The sequence below is a fragment of the Zingiber officinale genome, chromosome 5A, assembly GCF_018446385.1.
Source record: "Zingiber officinale cultivar Zhangliang chromosome 5A, Zo_v1.1, whole genome shotgun sequence".
In the NCBI taxonomy this organism is placed as follows: Eukaryota; Viridiplantae; Streptophyta; class Magnoliopsida; order Zingiberales; family Zingiberaceae; genus Zingiber; species Zingiber officinale.
This window is the reverse complement of record NC_055994.1, coordinates 135,140,494-135,165,373: the sequence shown is the minus strand read 5'-3', so window position 1 is coordinate 135,165,373 and position 24,880 is coordinate 135,140,494. Positions and strand designations below refer to the sequence as shown.

At 37.5% G+C, this 24,880-nt stretch overlaps 4 protein-coding genes across 5 annotated transcripts; 2 read left to right on the top strand and 2 right to left on the bottom strand.

Moving 5' to 3' along the window:
- The first annotated feature begins 542 nt into the window (after positions 1 to 542).
- LOC121981956 lies at positions 543 to 5,131 on the top strand. The gene is made up of 3 exons (XM_042534769.1): positions 543 to 1,488; positions 2,161 to 2,379; positions 4,631 to 5,131. Exons 2-3 carry the CDS (start codon positions 2,197 to 2,199, stop codon positions 4,907 to 4,909), a joined length of 462 nt encoding a protein of 153 aa, XP_042390703.1. The 5' UTR covers positions 543 to 1,488; positions 2,161 to 2,196; the 3' UTR covers positions 4,910 to 5,131.
- Positions 5,132 to 6,394: 1,263 nt separating this feature from the next.
- Positions 6,395 to 15,392, top strand: LOC121981953 (cyclic nucleotide-gated ion channel 1-like). 2 transcript variants are annotated; one of them, XM_042534765.1, is made up of 7 exons: positions 6,395 to 6,611; positions 7,957 to 8,485; positions 10,294 to 10,506; positions 11,113 to 11,396; positions 11,847 to 11,958; positions 13,344 to 13,580; positions 14,380 to 15,392. In XM_042534765.1, exons 1-7 carry the CDS (start codon positions 6,595 to 6,597, stop codon positions 15,058 to 15,060), a joined length of 2,073 nt encoding a protein of 690 aa, XP_042390699.1. In that variant the 5' UTR covers positions 6,395 to 6,594; the 3' UTR covers positions 15,061 to 15,392. The 2 variants fall into 2 exon arrangements, with proteins under 2 accessions (XP_042390699.1, XP_042390700.1); XM_042534766.1 differs by having other exon boundaries at positions 6,537 to 6,611; positions 7,957 to 8,063.
- A 63-nt stretch (positions 15,393 to 15,455) lies between these two features.
- Positions 15,456 to 17,072, bottom strand: LOC121981954 (pentatricopeptide repeat-containing protein At4g02750-like). Its single transcript, XM_042534767.1, has one exon. The coding sequence runs from the start codon at positions 17,059 to 17,061 to the stop codon at positions 15,484 to 15,486; it is 1,578 nt and encodes a 525-aa protein (XP_042390701.1). The 5' UTR covers positions 17,062 to 17,072; the 3' UTR covers positions 15,456 to 15,483.
- A 91-nt stretch (positions 17,073 to 17,163) lies between these two features.
- On the bottom strand, positions 17,164 to 18,199 carry LOC121981955. Its single transcript, XM_042534768.1, has 4 exons — positions 18,107 to 18,199; positions 17,780 to 17,930; positions 17,373 to 17,690; positions 17,164 to 17,288 (listed from the first exon to the last, which is right to left on the bottom strand). Exons 1-4 carry the CDS (start codon positions 18,164 to 18,166, stop codon positions 17,206 to 17,208), a joined length of 612 nt encoding a protein of 203 aa, XP_042390702.1. The 5' UTR covers positions 18,167 to 18,199; the 3' UTR covers positions 17,164 to 17,205.
- Between the last annotated feature and the right edge of the window lie 6,681 nt (positions 18,200 to 24,880).

Genomic DNA, 24,880 nt, shown 5'->3' with positions numbered 1-24,880 from the left:
AACAAGTTATTGAAAATTATGGAGAAGAAGAAGCAGAATAAATATGAGTCTATTTTGATATTATTAGTTGTGTAATTTTGAACTCATTTTGTTAAGACATGATTTATGTTATTTAACAATTATATTTTGCTTAGTGTTACTAGTTCACAATGCATTGTAATCTTGAATTGAACTATTGCTTCTATTTTTCAATGTTCTACTTCTACTGTTTACTATATGATTATGATAACTTACTGCATGTTAATTGTTTCTTTTACTCATATTTATTGAGCCTAGTATATTTCCTTTGCACAAAACTATTAGTTTTCTTTTATAATTTTTCATTTTTTGGTATCGGAAAGTATGTATTTATTTCAGCATACATAGTTAGATCTTCATTGCTATGAAATTGTTTAAGACAACATTTAGATTTGCATATGACATTGTCCACAGTCCACATGAAACAAGGGATACCGAGGAATCCGCCTAGCGGCGCCTAGTCCCCGCTTAGGCGGCCTAGGCGCTTGTCTGCCGCCCGACTAGCGCCTAGCGAATTTTAGAACCTTGGAAAATGTTGTTCGGACTAAGCGTCAGCCAATCTTTGCGGTGGTAGTTTGGGGAGCTTCTTGTTAGTTCGAGAACCCGCATGTGACTGTAAGTTGTAAGTTGTGCTAAGCGGGCAGTGCCTTTGCTTTGCTTGCAGGCAGGAGCGAGGTGCGACGGACAACAACGATAAAGGAAGGAGCGAGAGAGAGAGAGAGGGCGGGAAATTTAAATTTGGGAACAAGTCGAGCATTACGTTTTTAATGTGCAAGGCGGAAGGGGGAGAGAGAATAAAAGTAAGGGGGAGAGAGAATAAAAGGAATATTTTTTTACAAAAACATCGAGCTGGCAACACCACATAAGCGCGTCGCGCATGAAGCGTCGGGCAGCATATTATTTGTGTGTGTGTGTGTGTGTGTGTGTGTGTGTGATGAAATGACATTTCCTGCTTAAGTGGACTTGAATGAAAGAAAGAGCACCAATCTGAGAGAGTAACATGACACTAAGATTTAGCAGTTGGGTGTCGTGTACTTTTGCACTAATTCAAAACCCTCTTTTCGTTATATCATTTGTGTGTGTGTGTGTGATGAAATGACATTTCCTGCTTAAGTGGACTTGAATGAAAGAAAGAGCACCAATCTGAGAGAGTAACATGACACTAAGATTTAGCAGTTGGGTGTCGTGTACTTTTGCACTAATTCAAAACCCTCTTTTCGTTACCTATCAGCCATCGCGCCTGAGCCCCGCCTGACGTTGCCGCTACCCGTTGCATCTTCTCGCGACGCCTCTGACAGCAAGTGGCATGAGCCATACCTCCCTTCCACCTTCCGTCTCCTGTAGTGACGCTTCCGCCTGTGGCATGAGCGATACCTCCCTGGCCTTTCATCGTCAAGAAGCTAACTCGTCCTCCTTCCAAGGCCCCTTTTTTTAACCGGCTGTGTACGTTTCCCGAGGTGTCTAGGCATCGTAAGTCTATGTACCTTGATGTAATTTTTGATTTCCTCGCATATCTTTATTTCGAAGTAATTTTCGTCGTCGTTTCTTATTTTGAATAGATCCGGTGAGCGACATATCGTGCAGCATGTAGGAGCTTTTTTTCCCTCTCGCAACGTATATTTGACGTTATTTCCATTAATCGTAGTGCATAGGCTGCTTCTCTTTTCTTAATCTAGAGTGTCAATTAATGGTACATAATGCTTGACGTAATTAGTCTGATACTCAATGTTTGAAGGTTCAGCAATATCTATACATTAGTCTTCTCTTAGATGTATGTAGAATTATCAGTTTCTAGTAACAACTAATACATTTTGATAACTCCCTATCACTTATTATTAATTTTAATATAATTTGCTGTTTTTTAGTCAATTCATTGAGCAGACGTGTGATTGTCTTAATGGTTGCAGCCAAATCATCTCCTTGTATAGTTCTTATAGATATATTGAGATTAAGAAAATATAGAGGAAATCACAGTCATCAATTAAGGGTTTTCCATCTTGTGGAACATTTTATGAAGGGAAATTTGAATTTTACTTGTTATGTATTGAGGATTATTTAGTGGTTAAATTAGAGAGTAGAAGACTAAATCATTATTTTACTTCGCTAATATAATGGTTTTTGGCTGTTTCTCTTTGTATACAGTTCTATTTAACAGAAAAGAGGTGAAAGAATAGCATCATGCCTCTGTACGATTGCCTCCTTTTAGCAAAGCCTCATGTCTCCAAGCAGGCGTTGGTTGAGATGGTTGGGCGAATTGGGAGTCGGGTCTTTCTCCGGAATGGTGTCCTTACTGACATCAAATCTTTTGGCACCATCCAGCTTGCTTATGGTATCAAGAAACTTGACGGACGCCATTTCCAGGTTCATTATCTTCTTACCTTATTCTACTCTCCCCAATTTCCCCATAGGATGCACAAGTAATCTCTCCTGGCTCTGTTTTCTGTTTTTAGGCTACTGTATTGTACGGTTCATAAATGGGATCTTTATGTTTTTTACCCTTGTTTTTCCTCGGTCTTAAATACATCCAAGTACTGTTAGTGGTTTCCTAGGATTCAGTGTGCTTTGTTTTCTGTTTCCATTTATGAATTGAAGTTATGTATGCTATCCTTCTCAGCAGAAGCACCTCTACAAGTAGTACAGAGGGCATCAATTCACTTCCAGGTGGAGCAACTCTTCATCATAGAATCACAACTGAACAAGTCAAAGATGGCTCCCTTCTTGTCGCCAAGTTTTGAACTTTTTATGCTTTCTTTTTAGGCTCAAACATCAACATTTTTTTAAATTCTGCAGATGGCAAATGATCTAGTAGTTTAACAAACCTTTGACATGTTTGGAACAATATCAAAACCCTTTATCTTGGTGCACATAGAGATTAGTCAAGTCATTTGTGTTAGGACCTTTGGCGGCCGGCTAGAGAGGGGGGTGAATAGCCCCTGCACAAAAACAAACAAAAGTACTTACCTGGGCTTATAACTTAACAAACACTTGCATAAAAATAAAAGATAAACTAAAAAGACGAGACTCACAGATTTACTTGGTTTCAATCGGGAAAGTTGTTAATCCAAGGCAGTTGAATCGCACTAAGAATCTACTTCAGGCGGAGAAGTCTCTTATAGCAATGAACGCACAGAAAAAGAAAGCTAAACAAAACAAAAAGTGTCTACAAGTGTTGTTGAACTATTTCTTGTTCTTCTTAGCTTCTTGGACCAAGACTGTATTTATAGTCTTGGTCGAGGCACCTGGAAGGGTTTCAAGCGCCTGAGTGAGATAAAAACTTATCCCCGACGCAACTGTCAAAGACCACGTCGAAATGACTAAAACTTGGGTTCCGGGCGCTCGTGCTGCTCCGGGCCTCCAGCTTCGGCTCTGCTTTCTTCGGTCCGGGTCTTCCGCTCCGGCTCCGCTTGCTTGGTGATTTCGGCCATCCGAAATAGGGCTCACACGAACCCAACTTCCGGCTTTCTCAAGCAAGCTTCCGCTCCTGGCTTCTCGTCCCTCGGAAACGCCGCGCGCCTCCTTCTCATCCGTTCGCATACTCTTCCGCAGCACCTCGTCCCTCAGACACACCGAGCTCGTCGGCTCTCTCCCGTGTCGTCATTCTCGTTAGCTGCGTCTTTTGCTCGACGCCCTGTGCTCCTAAATTCTTGTACACTTAGACACAAAGTTAAACACAACATGATCTAACTTAACTTGTTTGATCACATCAAAATAACCTTAGTCCTTGGGGTACCAACAATTTGTCTTGAAAGCTATATAATAACAGAGGTTTATTTGATATTCAACTTGTTGTGCAATAACAAAACACAAGGATAGTTTTGAGTTATTTATGAACCAGAGAGCGTAGAGCGTACAAACTAAGCTTGGAGAGATAGAGTAGACTGGCACAACTTGAATCAGAATTTTTCTTCTTTTGTGCTAGTTATCAATGTGTCAGCAATGCTGGTAGCTCACGGACAAGCTACAAGTTAAATGATGGAGCAATTATTGATTGCTCTAATTGTTGATATCTTCAATACTCTTTATTAGTATTTCTTGATATTTAAAGGCCGTTTTTCATACCTTTTTTGTGTCAAATGATTGCTTAAACTCCCTCAGTGATCCATCTAAACACACTGGCGTTGATTATAGAGTCTGACTATTTTGCTGATCATAATTGTTGAGGCGCCCTGCGATCATCTGTTTGATAGTGGATTTTCAAGATAGAAACTCCGTTGAGATAATCTCTGTTGATATAGTGAGCTTGAAAGGTTAGCATAAGTACCCTCGAAATTGGTTTATATATTTCTTTTTTCATATTAGCAATGGATCCTCCGACCAAAATATCTATTTTTTCCCTTCTAAATTACCACATAAATTACTCATTTATTAATAAAGTGGGCATTTTGATAGTAAAATGAAAAATGTTAGAGTACATTTTGACATTAATTAAACCTTGAGGGGCATTTTAAAAAAAAGTTAGTAGATGTTGGGTGCATTTTGAAAAATATCCATAAATATGTACTCGATCAAACTTTATGTAAATAGCATGATAGCACCATGACTGTATCTTGTTAAAATTTTTCTTTGTTTACCTCTCTTTCATCGGTGTGCTTAAACATGATGGTTTCTGCAGGGACAACTGATGCAAATGACCATGATGGTACCTCCCACATTTAACCAGGAGCTACACTACTTGAATAAGGAAGATCGTCTATTGCGATGGCTTGTAGTGAAACACAGGAATACAATGTACGGGCAGGAGTTCATTAACGAGGACGAAGGGACAAATGAGCTAATGCATCAAAAAGGTGGCTTGTTTAGCAAAAGGACTGCTGCAGACGGAGATGAAGACGAAGACGAAGATGACGACGATGATGACGATGATGGTGATGAAGAGTATGATTTGGAGTAGAAAACTGTCATCTCACAATAAAGCATATTATCAGTTCAAGTCCATGGATTTGTGAATCGAGAATAGCATGATTTGGACTAAATTCACATTTGGCTCTTGAAAGTTTGCCTCTTTATGGATGCTTTAACTGCAAGAGGACTTGATTTTGTAGGAAATATTTGGTGTTTTTCTTCTGTATTTCACTACTTATTCAAAACTTCTCTTTGGTTAGAATTCATTGAATCGTGGCGTTCATTAGATTGGTGCAAGATATGCCACACTATTGATTAATTTTTTAAAAATAAATCATTAGATTGCTCTCCTACAAAAGTCAGATGCTTTAAACAATTTTTTGAAGCTCAGCGCCGCCCACAAATTCTACTAGTTTGAACTGACCCATGATAATGATATTTAGTTAAATGTTAAATTTTCTAATGATGCTGGTTCAGGATTATCTTTAATAATCTTAATTATTCATCTAAGATTATTAATAAAATTTTTATTTGATTTAGGTAATCGATAATTTTCGAATAATGTTCCATGTTAATAAATGAGATATGTGGAAAATTAAAGTTTTTCTTGATTTCGATTGAAATTTTTTTATTCAAAATATTCTCGAATAAAAGAAAGATGTGATAAAAAAGAAAAAATAAAATAAAAAATTTTTTAAAAATAAAAAAATGTAAAAAAAATAAATATTTTTAAAAAATAGGAAAAACATTTTAAAAAATAAAAATAATAAAAAATAGTAAAAAAATAAAAATAATAAAAAAATAGGAAAAATGTTTTAAAAAAATTAAAAATAATAAAAACATAAATATATAAAAATATATAAAAAATATAAAAAAAATTAAAAACATAAAAAATATAAAAAGTAAAAAAATAAAAAAAAAAAGTAAAAAAAATAAAGAAAAACTTTAAAAAATTAAAAAAGGAAAAAAAAAAAGGAAAGAAAGAAAAAAAAATAAAAAACACATAAAAATAAAGAAATGTGAAAAAGAAAAAATAAAAAAAATGTAGAGTTTAAATAATAATAATAATAATAATAATATATATAGTTAGTTTTGTAAGTAAGGGTAACATAATAAAATATTAAATTAGGTTATTTATTAAAATCTTTAAATAAATAAATTTTTATTACATTATTTAGGTTGAACCAAATAATATTTAGTTATGTTTTATTTCTCATAATCTTTATTATCAAGATTATATATATGATAATATGAATCAAACCTATCTAAAAGATTAAATTATAAATATAAATATTATGTATACTTTTAAAAATATACCATCTTTATAAATAACTCAATTCGTCACCATATATATTTAAATTATATAAAGTCATGTTTAAACTTAATATTCTCATCTTAATATAATTAAATTATGTGATATTATTTATTTTTATTTTTTTATATGAGGTAGACGACTTTTGTTTTAAAAAAAATGCTTTCTAATTTATTTACTAAAAGAGTCAACGGCGAGAGAAGCCGAGCGTCTGATAGTGAACTGCTCCCTCCATCGATGATGGTAGGCCCCGCCGCTTTGAGTGCAAGGATCCGACGACTCAACGCCGAATGAAGCATCCGGGAACCTTCGCCACTCTTTCGGCATTGGCAGCCATAATTTTGATTTGATGGCTTTGATTCTTCCAATCACTTCTCCAATTCTTCTCCTTTCCGACCCAGAGGACGAGTGATTCCTAATCGATGGCGGAAAGCAGGAGGTATGCCATGCTAGGGTTTTTCTCCCTGATTCGTTTTTCTTCCCAAATTATGGAGCTGTGCCAAATTTCTCCATTTGAACCGTTTTAGGGCCTGTTCATCGACTGATTTATTGATATCTTTACTCATCAACTTTATAAAATTGAATATACGTGTTCGAATATATGAAACAAGATTAGGTGTGGAAGTGGAACCAAGATGTGAAATTGCTATTTCATATTAGTTGCCTTGGTCGTGTTGCCGGAAGTGGGTTAAAGTGGCTTGTCTGGAAGAAATTGCTTATGTTAATTAAAGTATGTACTGACACTAGCGGAAGAAGTAAATGATGACCTGTGGACGTGGAAACCTTTTAAGGCTTAATTAGCTTCTAGATGTTGGGATTTCCAAGAATCACACTGCAATAATTATGACTTGGGTTCGTTAGAGTGTTGTTTTCTACATGCGCGTGATAGGGTTCGTAAACCAAATTCATAAATTATTTGACTTGGCTAAATACAAGACACACAGTGAGTTACAGAAATATCTATGCTTTTTTAAAGGAGAGAAACCAATTTTTGTGAATATGATTAAATTCTATACTGCAGATGTTTGTATATGTGACAATATAGTTCAGTTATTTATGGTGGTGCAATGGTGGGATTTTCAGTTTGCACCACCATCAAGTTAGATCAATGTTGAATTTAGCAATGTTTTGTGAGGTCAGTCACTATCCACTTTTTAGGTTATACATCCCTAGACATCACAATGTAGTGGTAACTTGTTACTCTGTAAGGTACATTAATCCCCAGTCAAGTTTCTATTGTAAAACTTCTATCTTGGTTCCGTGTTTGTTTTTTGGCGGAATCTATCTTGGTTCCTTTGAATTGACTAATGTTCTTTTGTTGCATGCTACAAAGCAATTACTTAAAGATACATTTTTGTACTAGGCACCAATCAGAAGTTATGAACATATAGGATGCTTTAAATTCTCAGAAGTTCCTGTTTTGGTTCAATACGAGAGGGTTTATGTTTGTATTGATTAGTGGTATCAGTTTGGAAGTTGGCTTAATTCTTACAAAGGGAAGCTTATTTAGTTACTCGAGAAAGATACTTGCTATTCAATTTAAACAACCATTCTAAGTTTGTAACATTGAAACAGTAACTAATGATTCCTTATCAGTTGTAACTAATTTATTAACCTTTGCATATCCTTTCTTTTTGTAAAATATATATATATAGCCAATGTATTTTCCTACTTTTAATTAACTTAATTGTCAATTGGTTTTAGTTCACTTATGGAACTGGTAGCAAAATATATTTTACACAGTATTAACCTTTTAATTAGAATTTTGGTTGTGATTTTCTCAGTTACAGGCCTCAGGATTCGTGTTCAGAGAAATCTTGGGGTTCAGAGATGTCTCTTCTGCAAAGCAGAGAAAGAAATTCTAGTTCAACAAGTGTCCAAAAAGGACTTGGTTGGTTTAGAAACAATACTCTCTTTAAATATATGACAAATTCATCTGTGGAGAAGCCTTCCAAAACAAAAATTCTAGATCCTCAAGGACAATTTCTCCAGAGGTGGAATAAAATATTTGTCATAACTTGTGTGATAGCAGTGTCTGTAGACCCCTTCTTCTTCTACATCCCAGTTATTAAAGATGGCAATAATTGCCTTTATTTACATAAGAAGATAAAGATCACTGCGAGTATACTGCGATCTTTCGTAGATAGTTTCTACTTACTCCGTATCTTATTTCAATTTCGAACTGGATTCATCGCTCCTTCATCTAGAATATTTGGACGAGGTGTTTTAGTTGAAGATTTGTTTGCTATTGCCAAGAGATATTTATCATCATATTTCATAATCGACATTCTTTCAGTTCTTCCGCTTCCTCAGGTATCATATTAATTTATGTCCTATAACTTTGGTATTAAACATGACTTATTTACATATAAATCTTGGTGGGATAGTGAATCACATCTGGTAGTTTTTATTGTATGTTATAAGGATAAAGTATAGAATACTAACATGATTTTTGGTGATTCTTGTTTCTCCTTTTAATTTTTGTTAGATTTAATGACTTTGGATCTTATTTTTCCCCATATTGTTATTTGCATTCACAGATAGAATAAATCCATCCTGTTGATATTGTTTAATTATTTCTCTTCTTTGTTCAACAACCATCTTGATGAAATGCATAGTCTTGATTGCTTTCAATTAGCATCCTTAGTTTCATGTGGATAGGGGCATATGACTTAAGAAAGAGCATAATTTTGAAAATTTCTTGTTCTCATTGAGATAAAGTCATTTGTTTTTATATGTTTTCCTCATATATGTTGCTTTCTATGCCTTGTTTCTTGCTTACGGAGGCTTGACCTGTTGCACAATTAAATGTTTACCTACTCCTGTGGATGACGGCTGAACTCATATGTAAAAAGGGCAGCCCGATACACAAAGCTCTCGCCATGCGGGGTCCCGGAGAAGGATCCATTGTACGCAGCCTTACCTTGCTTTTTGCAAGAGGTTGTTTCCAGGATTAGAACCCGTGATCTTTTGGTCACATGACAACAATTTTATCGTTGCGCCAAGGCTCCCCTTCAGCTGAACTCATATGTGAACAACATAAATCCAATCTCAATATTCATGTACAAGAGACCATAGGATGACTCCTGGTGTTAGTCACCACCCGATCTTGTTCTTGCTAAGTTGTGAATTCTGATATCCCTAAAGGACTATTCTGCAAATTTTAAGTTCATTATAGTTTCATAATTTGTTTTTTACAAAAAAGTGGGCACCTTGTTTTTTAGATAAGTCAATTGAGGACCTTATTTTCTTTTTCTTTTTACTTGTTTTGTTGCTATTGGTCTTTGTTATTGCTAACTAAGAATGCACTTATATACTCCATGCATAGAAATAATAGAAAAATAGTTAACAATATGGTGGAAGTAAACTTTATGGTAAATCAATGAGGGATAGCTTTGAATCACAACATGAGGTTGTGTTTGGTTTGATGGAATAGAAGGAAATAGAAAAAGGGTTGAAATGACATGAAAAAACAGGAGCAATGCTTGTTTCCATCTTGTACTTGATTTAACTAGTTCTGAGTGATTTTAGAGAATGAAATCAAAGCGTAATTAGAGATAATTTGCCTTGGCCCAAAGCACCCTAAACTTCTAAAAAAGTTCTTTTGCGCACTATATAATTTATTTTCCATTTGCTACTAATGCCAGATCTCAAGTAAATTAGTAGCTAGTGCCATTTAGTGAGCAAGTTGGGCATGGAAGCAGACTGAAAACATTTGGAAAGTACGGGAGCCAATTAACATTTATGGAAGTATGTGGTCATTTGGCAAAAGGTGAAATCCATGGCAAAATGAAACTTTATTATTAAATGGTTTTAATTAAAATATATCTTAAATTATTAGAAAAATATTAAGTTATTAGAAACATGGCTACTAAATATCTTCACAAAAGTTAGAACAATTGGTATATTGACAGATGCAACTTTTGAAACTACCAACATGATCTAAATATTTGTGTGCAAATGTTTTCTGAACTTTGATATCTTTTATATTTTTGCTAAAATATATTACATCATTAGTTTCACTTATCTAATTTCGTACTGTTGCTGTTTATTTTTTTTAAACGTAACAAATTTACCCTTTGATTCTTTTGACAATTGATCACATGTTTTTATCTGCACAGATGATGATCCTGATCATAATGCCCAAGCTTGAAGGAATAGAACTCCTGAATGCCACACATGCATTAATGCGTATAGTTGTATTACAATATATTCCACGACTTCTTAGGATCAGGCCATTGTATCTTGAATTCACTAGGTCTGCTGGTATAATTACAGAGACAGCATGGGCTGGAGCTGCTTTTAACCTTTTCCTTTATATGCTTGCAAGCCATGTAAGTTAACAGAAAGTGTTGAACTTTGTTGTCAACTTTTGGATGATGTTTAAAGAGTAATTTTTGAGGGAACAGCGATTCAATGTGACTTTGCTCTGCCTTCCAATTTTACTGTTTTAATTATCTTTGCTGCTTGATGGTTGAATCTAAGTTTTCTCCTTTAACCCTGCTTTTTTATCATTTCATTCTGGATAAGTTCAGAGATTTAGTGAAGTTGTAGACCAATGAAACAGGAGAATTGATGCAATATGAAGGATTTTTTTTCCAAATAACCTGAGCAGTATTGTATGCCATGCTATTTCTAAATGATTATAGCAACATGCGGCATTATCAGATGGGTTAACCAGGTGCACTGCACCTTGAGGAGCAAAATTGTAATAATTTATTTTGAGCATCAAGTGTGATGATGGTGAAATTTTTCTTGAAACTAGCATTTTTTCACTATCATTGGAAATAATTGTACTCCTATTTCATGTTTTCATACATGTTTTATTTGGGAATGGTAAGAATTCTTTGAATATTTGGTCCATCTATTCTCTCTAGAGTTAGATTAAGTTATTTTTTGTTGATTCTTCTTGATTGCAACATGTTTTATTTTGTTTTAAGGTCCTGGGAGCTTCATGGTATTTGCTTTCTATTGAACGTGAAGATGCATGTTGGAGAAAAGCTTGTGGCCGTAATAATGGTTGTGAAATTGATTCTTTAGTCTGCAGGCAACGGAACACCCAGAGCAATAATTTTTTGGCAACTGATTGCCCTATTAACAGTATTCAAAATCCCCCTCCCTTTGACTTTGGAATATATCTACCAGCTCTCAACAATGTTGCTCAATCAGAGAAATTCTTGGAAAAGTTCTTTTATTGCTTTTGGTGGGGACTTCAAAATTTAAGGCAATATACAACTTTCCCTATTTTGATCTGCAAAATCCTGTCTTGCTTCTGCGATTTCACACATCTACCATCTGTAATTTATGCATATGGCATAGTCTGTGAATTTCTTCTTACATAACCATACAATGTTTTCTACCTCAGTCATTCAAACTTGGATCATTTCAATCATGCAATAAAATTGGTTCTTATTTTTATTTACTTTACCCAATTTGGTTTCATCATACCTCAGAAATTGCATTTGACATTCAGATAGCAGATGTGTTGTATTTCTTTATGTTTACCTAATATGATACATTACCGTCACTAACTGAACTTAATTGTCATGTTGTCTTCTTCATATCTAGTTAATCTTTTATATATTTGGATTCATTTGTCATGGTAAGTCACAATGCATTATTTTAGGTTTATCATATTTCCTTATTTTGTGTCTGAAATGATGCTAAATTGCAGTTCTCTTGGACAAAACCTCAAGACAAGCACTTTCATATGGGAGAATTTGTTTGCAATTTTTGTTTCCACCTCGGGTTTGGTTCTGTTTGCACTTCTGATAGGAAACATGCAGGTATAGCATTTAGGCATTTAGGGGATACCAATATCTGGTTATTTTTATTGGCAAAATTATGGTTTCTATCTTCTACCTTTGGATTTAGAGATTTTTTTTTGTCTATTAAGGTAAGTCAACGGTCTCTTTACAAATTGTGACTTATATATTTTTGAGCTCTTCTGCTTTCTCGATTTAGCCTATTTTTTAGCTTGTTCCCTGGATACACATCAACTTACTCGGTCTTAGTGCACTAGAAGGGAAATGCTTCAAGCTTAGTAGATTAAAGACAGAATATATGGAATTTAAGTTTAGCAATATTAGAAGTAATGAAACAATTGTTAAGATAGAAGAGGACGAGTTGCTCGGAACCGAAAGATTTAAATATTTAGAATCATTTTTGCAAAACGATGGAGGGATTGAGAGAGATGTCTTACATAGAATACAAGCAGGATGAGTGAAATGGAAGGGAGTGTCGAGTGTTGTATGTAACTGTAAAGTACCTCTTAAACTTAAAGGTAAGTTCTATAAAATCGTAGTTAGACCTGCTATGTTATATGGAACTGAATGTTAGGCTGTGACTTGAGCACATGACTAGAAGATGAGAGTTGCAGAGATGAGGATGTTAAGGTGGATGTGTGGGCATACGAGGATGGGCAAAATAAGAAATGAGAGCATTAGAGAAAAAGTCGGAGTTGCATCTATTGAGGAAAAATTCCGAGAGACACGTTTAAGATGGTACGGACATGTACTTAGACGATCAATAAATGCTCCAGTTAGGCGATGTGAAACTATGATAAACATACATATCAAACGAGAAAGAGGAAGACCAAAAAAGACTTGGTTAGCAACAATAAAAGAAGATAAAATTTATTTAAATATAGATTATGATATAATAGGAGATAGAGCTCAATGGCGTAAAAGGATTCATATAGCCGACCCCACCTAGTGGGAAAAGGTTTGGTTGTTGTTGTTATTGATTTTCTATTTCCATGTCCCATGTCCCATCAAGCAACTTCCAATGCGGTGCTGTTCTATAGTTGCATGAATTTCAATGATTTCATTGGATAATAATTGTAGATTCTATATCAATTTCATTTAATCAATTAATTTAGTCTTTCAATTCCTTGCTCTACAATGAGATATAGAACAGGATTTACTTCTATGAACTTCTTGGACATCATGATCTGCATTCAATTTCACAGGAGTTCTTGAAAAGATGAGGTTGCTATGGTTGAGTATAGTTCACTTGTTTGAGTGAGACTGAGTTGAGTGTCCAAATAAATTGCTGTAAACTAGCTTTCTATCAAAAATGCTTTCCTATATGTTGATTGGACTTGTTTTTGTTCTATGTAATTTGACAATTGTCATTCCATTCTGTAAATTCACAATCACTTTTTTTCCAGACGTATTTGCAATCTACCACTTTGAGAATAGAAGAGATGAGACTGAAAAGGAGAGATGCAGAACAATGGATGTCACATCGGTTGCTTCCTGAGAATCTAAGAGAGCGAATACGCCGTCATGAGCAATACAAATGGCAAGAAACAAGAGGGGTAGATGAAGAGTGCCTTATTTACAACCTTCCTAAAGACCTTCGAAGAGATATAAAGCGCCACCTCTGCATAGCACTTCTCAAGCGGGTAGGATGGCTAAGATTGTTTCTCTCATTTCTATTTATTAAGTCCTCATCTAGATTTTTTTTTTCTTCACTGCGTACTTGATATACAGCCTAAAGAGAGCAAAATTAACTTTAATAGCTTATAACTAATACATACTATCCATTTGTCAATCCATTGCAAAGTAACTTAGAAGGGATATTGAAATTTACCGCAGCATATACTGAGTTACTAGTAACTGGAACACAGAAGCTAGTGAATTTAAATAGTCTAAAGAAATCAACAACTTAGTGACTTATAACCAGCACATATTATCTATCTGTCAATTCTTTGCAAAGCAATCGAGAAGAAATATTGAAAGTTTATTGTAGCAAATTACTAACTAGTAACTGGAAAAGATTGCATCCATTTTGCCATACCAAAGATATCCTATTAGTTTTCCTTTTCATTGACATACTTACCTTTTCATTGTTCAAAGATAATGTTCAGATGTAAATGGTATGTGATTTGGTATTAGGGAAAGTTGGGTGTGTGATTTCTCAAAATGCCAAAGTGGTTATTGTTATTCCTCATGGGGGTGCCTAGTTGGTTAGTGGATGGCAAATTTGCTACAATGGGGTGGGAATTAATTCCCGGCAGGCACATGTCCTTTGGAAAAAAACTCTTTCGACCCCTAGCCACTTGACGGTCGGCTATAAGTTGACCTGTCACCTCACCGGATGAGCATAATCATCGTTTGCTACAAAATAGTTATTGTTCAAATCAGCAAGAGTAAAATATTTTCTTCCCAAATTATATTATGTTGACTATGCATTTTTTGTAGGTTCCAATGTTTGAGATAATGGACGATCAACTGATGGACGCCATGTCAGCCCGCCTCAAACCAGTTCTCTTCACTGAAAACAGTTGCATTGTCCGCGAAGGAGACCCAGTCAATGAAATGCTATTCGTCATGCGTGGAAAGCTAGAGAGCACAACCACAAATGGCGGGAGAACTGGCTTCTTCAATTCAGACATCCTCAAGGCCGGAGACTTTTGTGGAGATGAGCTTCTCACCTGGGCTCTCGACCCCAACATCCACACCAGCCTCCCAATATCCACCAGGACAGTAAAAACGCTCACTGATGTCGAAGCCTTTGCCCTGTTAGCCGACGATCTGAAATTTGTTGCTTCCCAATTCAGAAGGCTACACAGCAAGAAGCTGCAGCATACGTTTAAATTCCATTCACAGCAGTGGAGGACATGGGCTGCTTGTTTCATACAGGTAGCTTGGCGCAGATACGCAAAAAAGAAGCTCGAGGACGCTCTACATGAAAAGGAGAAGTTGCTGCAATCAGTAATGGTGAGTGATGGTGCTTACTCATCAAGTCTTGGTGCTGCATTATACGCTTCGAGGTTTGCTGCCAACATGCTGCGGGGATTGCGACGAAATACGAGTAAAGCTCGTCCCATGATGTTTATTCCAAAGCCAGCGGAGCCAGATTTTTCTGTGGAAGAACATTAGCGCCTAGTCTTGAATTCCACTCTTCTGCCAAGTAGTTTGATAGCATATTTTGGGTATATTTTGAAGAGTGTAGCAAATTATGCTGTATATAATTATTTGAATAGGCCAGTGTAAGATAGTTAATTCCATTGTGTGGTGAAGTATATGTACAGGTAGTTAGCTGTTAATGCCAACTCGAACGATAGAAGATAAGAAATGCAAGTGTAGGTGTGGGGTTCTCTTGTAAGTAGTGTTTTGTTTGGCTTCTTTTAGATACATTTCTGAAACTACTGCAGAATCAGGATTTTGTGAAACTGCTTGTTTTAGATTATCTATGATCGATATGTCTCAAAGAATTGGCTTTCTTACAGGAGGTGAATGTCATAATAGAGGCTTATGTTTCTATAGATCTTTAATGAGAAGGGGTCCAACTCTCACTATGAATCATGCTTTCTGTGCATGCTGCAATTGTGTGGAAGCAGACTCGATCCAACTCAAAGCCCTTTGCTTCCTCGATCTCTTGCACTGCATCTTCCCCTTCAGCTCATCGAAACTAGTCCATAAGCCTCTTTCTCCGTAAACCTTTAGCATCATTGAGTAGATGATTGGATGGTCCTTCTGCAATCTTTGCATTGCCTTCACTGCAGATAGCCCATGCTCCAAATTGGAATGCAAGCCACACGCAGTGAGAAATGCTCCCCACACCGCGATATCGGCTTCGAAAGGCATTCTCTTGATCAGGTTCTCTGCTTGCTCAATGTTCCCTGAACGCCCAAGCAAGTCCACCATGCATCCATAATGCTCCAACCGTGGCTCGATGCAAAATTTCCTCTCCATAGAATCGAAGTAATGCACACCTTCATCTACTAGTCCACCGTGCACGCAAGCCGTTAGCACGCAGACAAAGGTGATGGGATCAGGTCGAATTCCTTCCTCGATCATCTTTTGGAACTCTTCCAATGCTCTCGTAGATAGGCCATTCTTGGCGTAGCATCCAATTATGGAGTTCCATGAAGCCACATTTCGGGTTTCGCACGAGTCAAAGGATCGAGCCGCATAGCTCACATCGCCGCACTTGCCATACATCTCGACCAGGGAGGTAGACAAGACGACGTCCCACTGTGATAAAGATCTCGAGATTTGCCCATGGATTGATTGCCCGAAATGGAGGAAGCCTCCAATGGCGCAGGCAGCGAGCACCGTGGAGTATGTGAATTGGTTTGGGAAGACATCGGAAAGCCTACGCATCCGGATGAACAGATTTAGAGCTTCTGCATGCTGCTCGTTTCTCTGGTATCCTTTGATCATTGATGTCCACGTGATGACATTCCTCTGCGGCATCCGATCGAAGTATCTTCGCGCCTCGTTCAGCTTGCCATTGTCGATGCAACCATTGATCATGGTAGTCCAAGCGACAACACTTTTCACTGGCATTGTCTCGAACACGTGCTCTGCATCCTCGAGCATTCCAAGCTCCATGTATCCTGAGATCAGCGAAGTCCACGACACTGAATTCTTGACCGGAATGTCTCCGAATGCTCGACGCATGGAAACTGGGTCCTCCAGACTCGCATAGCCACCAACTAGTGCAGTCCCGAGAATGGAATTGAGAGGGGTGAGGCCAGCGCGAATAGCCATCGAATGGAGCTGGGGAATGAGGTTGCTGGATGGAATGGCCGCAACCATGGTCGCCAGCGTTGCCCCATTCGGACTAACACCGGCACGTTGCATCCGTAGGAAATGCTGGAAGGCCAGCAATGGACGCCCGGTGCGCCTGAAGGCGGAAAGAATGGTGTTCCACGAGACAATGTCTCGGCGTGGCATTTCGTCGAACATCTTGTGGGCGCATTGGGGGCGACCGTGTGTGGCGTAACCGGAGAGCATGAGGTTCCACGAGGTGGTGTCTGTTAGGTGAGAGTTGCTGCGGAATGCTTCGACGGCATTGGTCAGCCGGCGGTGGCGGAGATGGTGGAGCAGGACGGAGTTCAACTGGGCGGAGGAGTGGAGGGTAACATAGGACATGAGTGGCGGTTAAGTTGATTCCACCGTCAATGAACCAGAGGCCGCAGGAGATACACAGAGAACAACACCATTTACCCTTATGCTTCAGATTCAAAAGCAGGGTTATATCATAGTCGATCGAACTAGCTTTTTTGGGTAAGATAATCACAACTTTTTCATATGTTCGACAACATTAGTGAAGAAGTGCAGGGTGAGGCCGATGCTGACTGCCACAAGGGCTACAATTCCTGCAAAAACAATCAAATTTTCATATCTCGGAGAACTATTTTCTCTTGCGAATGATGCGTGAATTTGATCTGGTTTGAACTCACCAGATTGAGCGAGTCTCGCTGAGCTTTGCCTTTCTTCTACCTCGCCCTCGTTGGAAGAGACTTTGAGCTGCAAGCTCATGGACAAAACCACCAGGCCACTCCCAAGCTTCTCCCTCACGACCCTCTCGCGCATGTCCAGCGACAAAAGCCCACTACACCCGTCGACATAATCCTCCACCACCACCTTCACGAGAAGGAGAACGCCGCCCCAAAGCACCAGCGAAGCCGCCTGACGCAGCCTTCTTGATGCAGCGAACCCAACGTAAAGGAGATCGACAAAGGATGCAGAGGCATAGAAAGGCAACCACAAATACCAATCTGATAAAAAAAGAAGGGACGACTTTCCTGAAGCTATAATCTGGTTCTGACGAGGAGGAACGATTAGAAAGGGGCATGAATTTGCTTGCCTGGATCGTTAAGCTGAACAGATGCAGAGTAAGCAAAGAGGATGCTCATGATGATAGAGCAAGCGGAGAGAACGGGAGGCTGCAGGGCGATCCTTGTCATTCTCGTGGAGATGAGCTTGCCTTGCACCAGTCGCTGCAAGCAAATTGTTGTCTGGGATTGGAGGAAGAGCGAGATCGACGATTCAATGAAGATGGAAAGGAAAAAAAGTCAACTGATTACACAATTTGATATTCCATGTATGTTTTAATAATTAAAATTATATATTAAAAATGATAATATACAAGAACAACAACGAGTGTAAAGAAGAAGAATGATAGAAGACATACTATACTCCAAGAACAACAATCCGGGGATGAACACAAGTCAAATTTAGACTTCAGATTCATTCCCTGATATGCTCAATTTAAATTGTGTCGACTTTATGCCAAATACCAAATTTTTGTTCTATTTCTAGCTACCAAGTTATTTAGTTTCCATTGTAATGCAGGTCCAAATGCAGTAGAGTTTATCATCAACCATGCAAAGTATCAGTGGCTTTAATTTCCATGAGGAAAAGAAGATAAACGCTGCAAGTCATATTCTTTATGACCTTTGTGCATATAGACATAATATTATTATTATTATTATTATTATTATTATTATTATTATTAGATTTTCTATTTATTAGCTATTAAGGATATATTAGTTTTTTTCTTATTATGGACCTAACACAGTATAAATATTGTGTAACTTTTCATTATTGATTGATGTACATAATATAGCAAACCTTAGTTTTGGTACGTTTGTGTAGTACGGTTTTTTATTTTGAGCCTTTTGATTGAGTTTTTTTTTTTTTTTTTTTTTTGTATCACCTTAATTTTGTTTACTGATTGGTTATTCGTTAGCACTATTTATTTTGCCACAATGATTGGTCGTATAAATGATTTACTTCAATCGATTAGTGTTCAACTGGATGAAAAAAAATATTTATATTGGAAATATGTTATGAAAACTTCATGCGGAGAAAGTCTATGTGAGGATATATTTCAGGTGTGCAAATTAAACCTACAGTCTCATGCTTATTTGAAAAGTTCTCTAGAGTGTTACTTCACTTCGTTTTCATCTAAAAAATCACGATTCAATATTGTTTATCAAATGTACGAGTGTGTGTCATATTCTTTTATTGTTATATGTTTATGATATAATTAATATTGGTGATGATTATGATGAAATTGTTTTCTTGAAGTCTGAGTTGGCTCATTATTTTGCTATGAAAGACTTAAGTATATTATGCTACTTTCTGGCATTGAGGTCGCCTATCCTCCAAAAAATTATCTTTTAACTCAATTAATGTGAATGTATCACAAGGGCCCAAGAGAGATTATGGAGGTGGCAAGAGGTATTTTGGTCTTTTCATGTTTTGAGGGTTTGGGTATTTAGGGGTGCATTGTTCATGCAAAAGGGAGGGGAGGCTGGCTTCGTGTTTTTGCAGGTTGTGTTTGTATACATGATTGGTATATGTTGTAGGAGTCCTAGGATAAACTGTCCATTTGTAGGTAGTGTTTGTATACATATCCAGTTATGATTGTTGTAGGTTTCTTGTGGATTATACCTATGTGGTTAGGTGTACATGTCTGATTGTTTTATTGGAGTTATCTTGTTGATTGAACCTATGTTGTGGTATGTGCACATGTGTTTGGGTGTTATGATGGAAGTATCTTGTCGATTAAATCTGTGTCGTGATATGTGTACATGTGATTTGGTGTATTATTCGAGGTATCTTGTTGATTATATCAGTTTTGTGGGTGCGCTCATGTGTATTATGTTTATTGGAAGTATTTCGTTGATTATACTCTTGTCGTATGTGTATATATGTTAGGTGAGTATTATTGGAGGAGTATTGTCGATTATACCCACGCTGATATATGCACACATGTTCGGTATGTATTGTTGGAGGTATCATGTTGATCATACCTATGTTGTGTGTGCACGTGAGTCGGATTATTATTGGTAGTATCATGAGGATTCTACCTATGTTGAGTGTCTACCATTATGTCTTTGGCTGTATACCTTGTCAACTAATTCTCCTACTAATGAGTGGCCCACTACGATGTTGAGAGAGTTGACAATGGATTCGATATGTTTACTAGATTGTTATACGCTTGGCTGCCCATAGTGACCTGTGGTAGAGCGATCTCGTGCATTCTCTAGCTAGATGTTAGATGTCTTGATCACTTATGAATTGTTTGTGGTGGAGCGTAGCTCCCACATATTATAGATTGTTGTGGTGGAGCATTGCTCCCACATTTTATGGAACGTTTGTGGTGGAGCGTTGCTCCCACATATTGAGGATTGCTTATGGTAAAGTGTTGCTCCCACATATGTTGTTTTTCTTGTGATGGAGAATTGCTCTCACATTTGATGATCTATTCCTTGGTGTTTATGGTCGGGGATCTTATGGTTGAGGATGTCTGATATACAGATATTATAAATTCTTGGTTTTATCATTAAGGCTTATAGTGCCCTAGATGTTATCATGGACTCGATGATTTGGGTATCCCTAGGATATTGGATCAGTATCCATTATCTTTATTAACGATGTGGTGATCTATTCCCGATCCGAGGTTTATCACGTACATGTTGGGATCTAGCGCGCTAAACACGCTTAAGCGCAACGGAAAAATACTAGATCTTCTATCCAGCAAATCCATGCGAAGGGAAGAAACATTTTCTGAAAATAATCTATACTAAGTTACATGATAGGATTATACCTTTGTTGTGTGCCTTTCGCAATCCCGACAGCAACCTTTTCTTTGGATCCAGATCTCAGCGCGTTCAAGTGTCCGCGCATCTATGGTATCCACACGAACATATCCTTCGTTCATCGCACGAACTAAGCCTTTGGAGAAGAACCATCTTCTTGTGCTAGCAAGAAGTATGGTTCGGCCAAGCTTGAAGCTTCGGCCAAGGAGGAAGGAAGAAGAAGAAGAAAGAAGCTCAAGAGACACCTTTTCTCATCTAATGAAAAACAAATTCAAAATTTTATTTATATTCATCAAATGAATATCAAGGGTTTTGTCTATTTGTATTCCTCCTAATGGGTTGGATTTATTATATTGGATTAACTATTAATCCAATAACCCAATAAGTTTAACCTATTGAGTCTAACCCATTAATCTAATGTGTCTAATTCGGATTGGACTCAATCCAATGAGTGGGTTCATTTGAGTCTAACTCAATGAGTAACCCAAAAGGCCTAATCATCTCATGATTGGCTCTTAGGGCTAATTACTAACAGTACACCATCTTCGCATAGTTTTAAGGATGTTTCGATGGAAACATTTATATGTGAAATTCAGTAGTGTATATTTTGATTGTCATTTGTGAGATAATTGAGACACATGGTCACCAGTAGGGGTATACCGTCGATCCACAAGAGATAGAGGTTGTTACCAGTTGGGAGTTGTCGTAGTCTATATAGGAGACTCGCAACTTTCTTTGTCTAGCTAGTTATTATCGGAGGTTCGTTGAGGGTTTTCCTCGTGTTGCTATGCCACTTACACGCCTGACTAGGAAGAGCGTGAAGTTCACGAGGCCAAAAATCGGCGAGACCAACTTCCAGGAACTGAATTGGATATTAGTGTTGGCACCAGTTCTGGTTTTACCTCTGGAGAAGACGAGTTCGTACTCTATACCGACGCTTCTCTACAGTGTTTGGGCTCTGTTTGATGCAACACGACAAGGTAGTCTCTTATGCTTCTCGTCAATGGAAGGAGCAAGAGAAGAACTACCCTGTACATAATCTAGGGTTAACCGCCATTATCTTTTCGTTGAAGATTTGGCGGCATCATCTGTAGGGTATTATATTTGGGATTCTTACAGATCAAAAGAGTTTTAAATATCTTTTCACCCAGAAAGAACTTAATCTCCTACAGAGGAGATGGATGGAGTTCCTGAAGGATTACGATTGTACCATTAGCTACCACACGGGGGAAAACTAATGTGGTTGTCGATGCGCTTAACCGGAAGTTCAGAGGGGCTTTAGCTCGCCACCTAGTTTTAAGCATGGACTTGATTTAGGGTTTCTCCGAATTTGGCCTTCAGGAGCAGGGACAGATAGAGCAGGGTATTCTGGTTACCATGGTTGCTCAGTCGTCGATCAGAACGAGGATCTGAGAGACCTAGGCCGGTGATCAGCGCTTATAGTCGATTGGCAGCCAGATAGCTTCCGGACAGCAGACCGAGTTCACCCGAGATGAGGAGGGCATTATTTATTTATGAGGCAGGTTATGTGTACCTCAATCTCACCTGGTCTTAGAGGAACTACTTCAAGAGGCTCACCATTCTCGATTTACGATCCACCCCGGTGGAACCTGCATGTATCGAGATTTGAGACGTTCCTATTGGTGGAACCGCAGAAAGAAAGTCATCGCGGAGTTTGTAGCTAGATGTCTAGTCTGTCAGTAAGTAAAGGCTGAGCACCAAAGACCTGTAGGAATTACTTCAGAGGCTTCCTATTCTGGAGTGGGAATGGGAGCACATCACTATGGATTGTGTGGTAGGATTGCCTAAGACACGACGAGGTCATGATGCGATTTGGGTAGTCGTTGATCGATTAACTAAATCCGTACACTTCCTAGAGATTTGGAAGACCGACTCTCTGAGCTGATTGGCAGAGCTGTATTGTCAGGAGATCATCAGATTGCATGGTGTCCCATTGAGTATTATATCGGATAGAGACTCACGGTTCACGTCCTAGTTCTGGTAGAGTCTGCAGCAGGCCTTGGGCACACAATTTCGTTTTAGTACATCATTCCATCCTCAGACAGATGGACAACTAGAGCGGACCATTCAGATTTTAGAGGACTTGCTGAGGTCTTGCGTTACGGATTTCGGAGGTAGCTGGGTGGACCACCTGCCATTAATAAAGTTTGCTTATAACAACAGCTATCATCCAGCTATCCAGATGGCACCGTCTGAAGCGTTGTATGTAGGCCTTGTCGGACTCCCACCCTCAGGGAGGAGGTTGGGGAGGGCCAACTACTAGGACCTCATAGGGCTCAGCAGGAGGCAGAGTTGGTCCACACTATTAGACGGAGAATGTTAGAGGCGCAGGACCGCCAGAAGAGTTATGTTGATCGGAGACGGAGACTCCTGGAGTTCTCCACTAACGCCATGTAATTCTAAGAGTCTCACTCACGAAAGGGGCGAAGAGATTTGGTCTCTGAGGTAAGCTAGCTCCATGATACATTGGGACTTTCCAGATCTGGGAGAGGATTGGAGTGATAGTCTATCATCTGGCGCTACTGTTGGTTGCTACTCAGAATACCGTCCTAGTTCCACTGTACAAAAATTTGTATAAGCATAGAACTATCCTAGCTACCCATGTGCTCTACTGAAGTTAAATTTAGATTGCAAACAATGCTTAATATTATTAATCCAAATCGTCCTTCAGAAGTTAAACTTGAATTGGGAATGAAACTTAATATTCTTACTTCAAGTTTAACCGATGTGATCTTCTTAAGTTAAACCATATTACAGAAGTTATTAAATATATATTTCAAAGATCGGCTTCCAGGTTAAACATAGCGAGACACTAGGCCTTCTTAGGTATGAGATCATCCACCACTTCCTAGACAAAGTCTTTCAAAGAAAATCGATATTTAACTTCTTACAGTAAACTAGGTTTAACTACAGAGACCTCAATAGAAACACAATATCGAAACATGAAATCAAAAACATAAAATCGATAATAAAAATGATAACTTAAACTGATAACCTCTTGTGTTTGGTTTTTCTGTTAAAGTGTATACTAAAAGTCTAGCCCTTTGTAAACATTTTATTTTAAAATAAAGAATCACATTGGTCAAATGTCTACATTTATATGCTAAGTGTAGTTGTTCAATTAATTTATATTGTAGATAACATGGTACGTGGTGTCACACACAGAAGATCATGTTATTAATTCCTTATAAATTATAAACAGTAGCTCACGACTAAGATGGAAAGGAACAAACCATTGGAATAGTCATAGTGTAATTTGGTATTAGTTTATCTTAACTATAAAATTATACTAGTACACTCTAAGTGTATTGAGCAAGACCAATTAAGGTAAGTTCTTTTTATGTTGACTGAATAAAAGAACAAGACTTTTGTTATTATGAAAGTGTATTTTCTTAATCCTGATATAATAACAAACACATATATTTAGTATTTATTTCTTTAACTTATCAATGGGTGAGATTTAGTTCGATAAATCAAGAGACCCGATAAATTGAGAAATGATATTATTTATAGTGTGTGTTGTTGATTATAGAAGGAAACTGTGTCCTAGTAATCTAGGTTGATAATGTCCCCAAGAGGAGCTCATAAGGATTATCATGTAAACTCTGCAGGTGGACTTAGTCCGACATGACAATAAGGTTGAGTGGTACTACTCTTGGACTAAGATATTAATTAAAGTGAGTTATCAGTAACTCATTTAATTAGTGGGCATTCGACATCTTAAACACAGGGAGATTAACACACTCATGATAAGAGTGCGGTAGTTCAATAATAATTCTTTAGTGGTATGAATTATTATTGATAAAATTAAGTTGGGTGTTCAGGGAGAACATGGGAAGCTTAATTTCATAGGGAGATCAAAACCAATTCCTCCTCTCGGTCCCTATCGTAGCTTCTTATTTATAGAGAATTATATCCACCAAATACCCACTTCCTACCCACCCTTAGGTGGCCGCCCAAACAAGCTTGGAGCCCAAGCTTGGGTCGGCCAAGCCAAAGGCTTGAGCTACGTAAGAGTGGCCGACCATAGCTTGGAGCCCAAGCTTGGTGTGGTCGGCCATATAAAATAAAAGGATTTTATTTTTTAAATCTTTTCTTGTGTGGAAGCTATGGTTTTAAAAGAGAGTTTAAAAATTTAAATCTTTCCTTTTATAATTTTCTACAAAAGATTAAGAGAAAGGTTTAATATCTTTTCTTATTTATAGTTAAAAAGAATATTTTAATTTTTGAGAAAACTTTCCTTTTATGTAACCATCCTCATGATTTTTAAAAGAGAATTTTAAAATTAAATCTTTCCTTTTATAGTTTCTACAAAAGATTAAGAGAAAAGATTTGAT

Excerpts from the sequence above, each read along its gene's own strand:
- LOC121981954 (XM_042534767.1), bottom strand. The coding sequence starts at position 17,061 with ATGTCCTATGTTACCCTCCACTCCTCCGCCCAGTTGAACTCCGTCCTG.
- LOC121981953 (XM_042534765.1), top strand. Across the intron at positions 11,397-11,846 it reads TGGGGACTTCAAAATTTAAG|TTCTCTTGGACAAAACCTCA; the intron begins GCAATATACAAC and ends GCTAAATTGCAG. Across the intron at positions 13,581-14,379 it reads GCATAGCACTTCTCAAGCGG|GTTCCAATGTTTGAGATAAT; the intron begins GTAGGATGGCTA and ends CATTTTTTGTAG.
- LOC121981955 (XM_042534768.1), bottom strand. The coding sequence starts at position 18,166 with ATGAATCTGAAGTCTAAATTTGACTTGTGTTCATCCCCGGATTGTTGT. Across the intron at positions 17,691-17,779 it reads TGTTCAGCTTAACGATCCAG|ATTGGTATTTGTGGTTGCCT; the intron begins GCAAGCAAATTC and ends TTTTTTTATCAG. Across the intron at positions 17,289-17,372 it reads AGCGAGACTCGCTCAATCTG|GAATTGTAGCCCTTGTGGCA; the intron begins GTGAGTTCAAAC and ends TTGTTTTTGCAG.
- LOC121981956 (XM_042534769.1), top strand. The coding sequence starts at position 2,197 with ATGCCTCTGTACGATTGCCTCCTTTTAGCAAAGCCTCATGTCTCCAAG. Across the intron at positions 2,380-4,630 it reads TTGACGGACGCCATTTCCAG|GGACAACTGATGCAAATGAC; the intron begins GTTCATTATCTT and ends TGGTTTCTGCAG.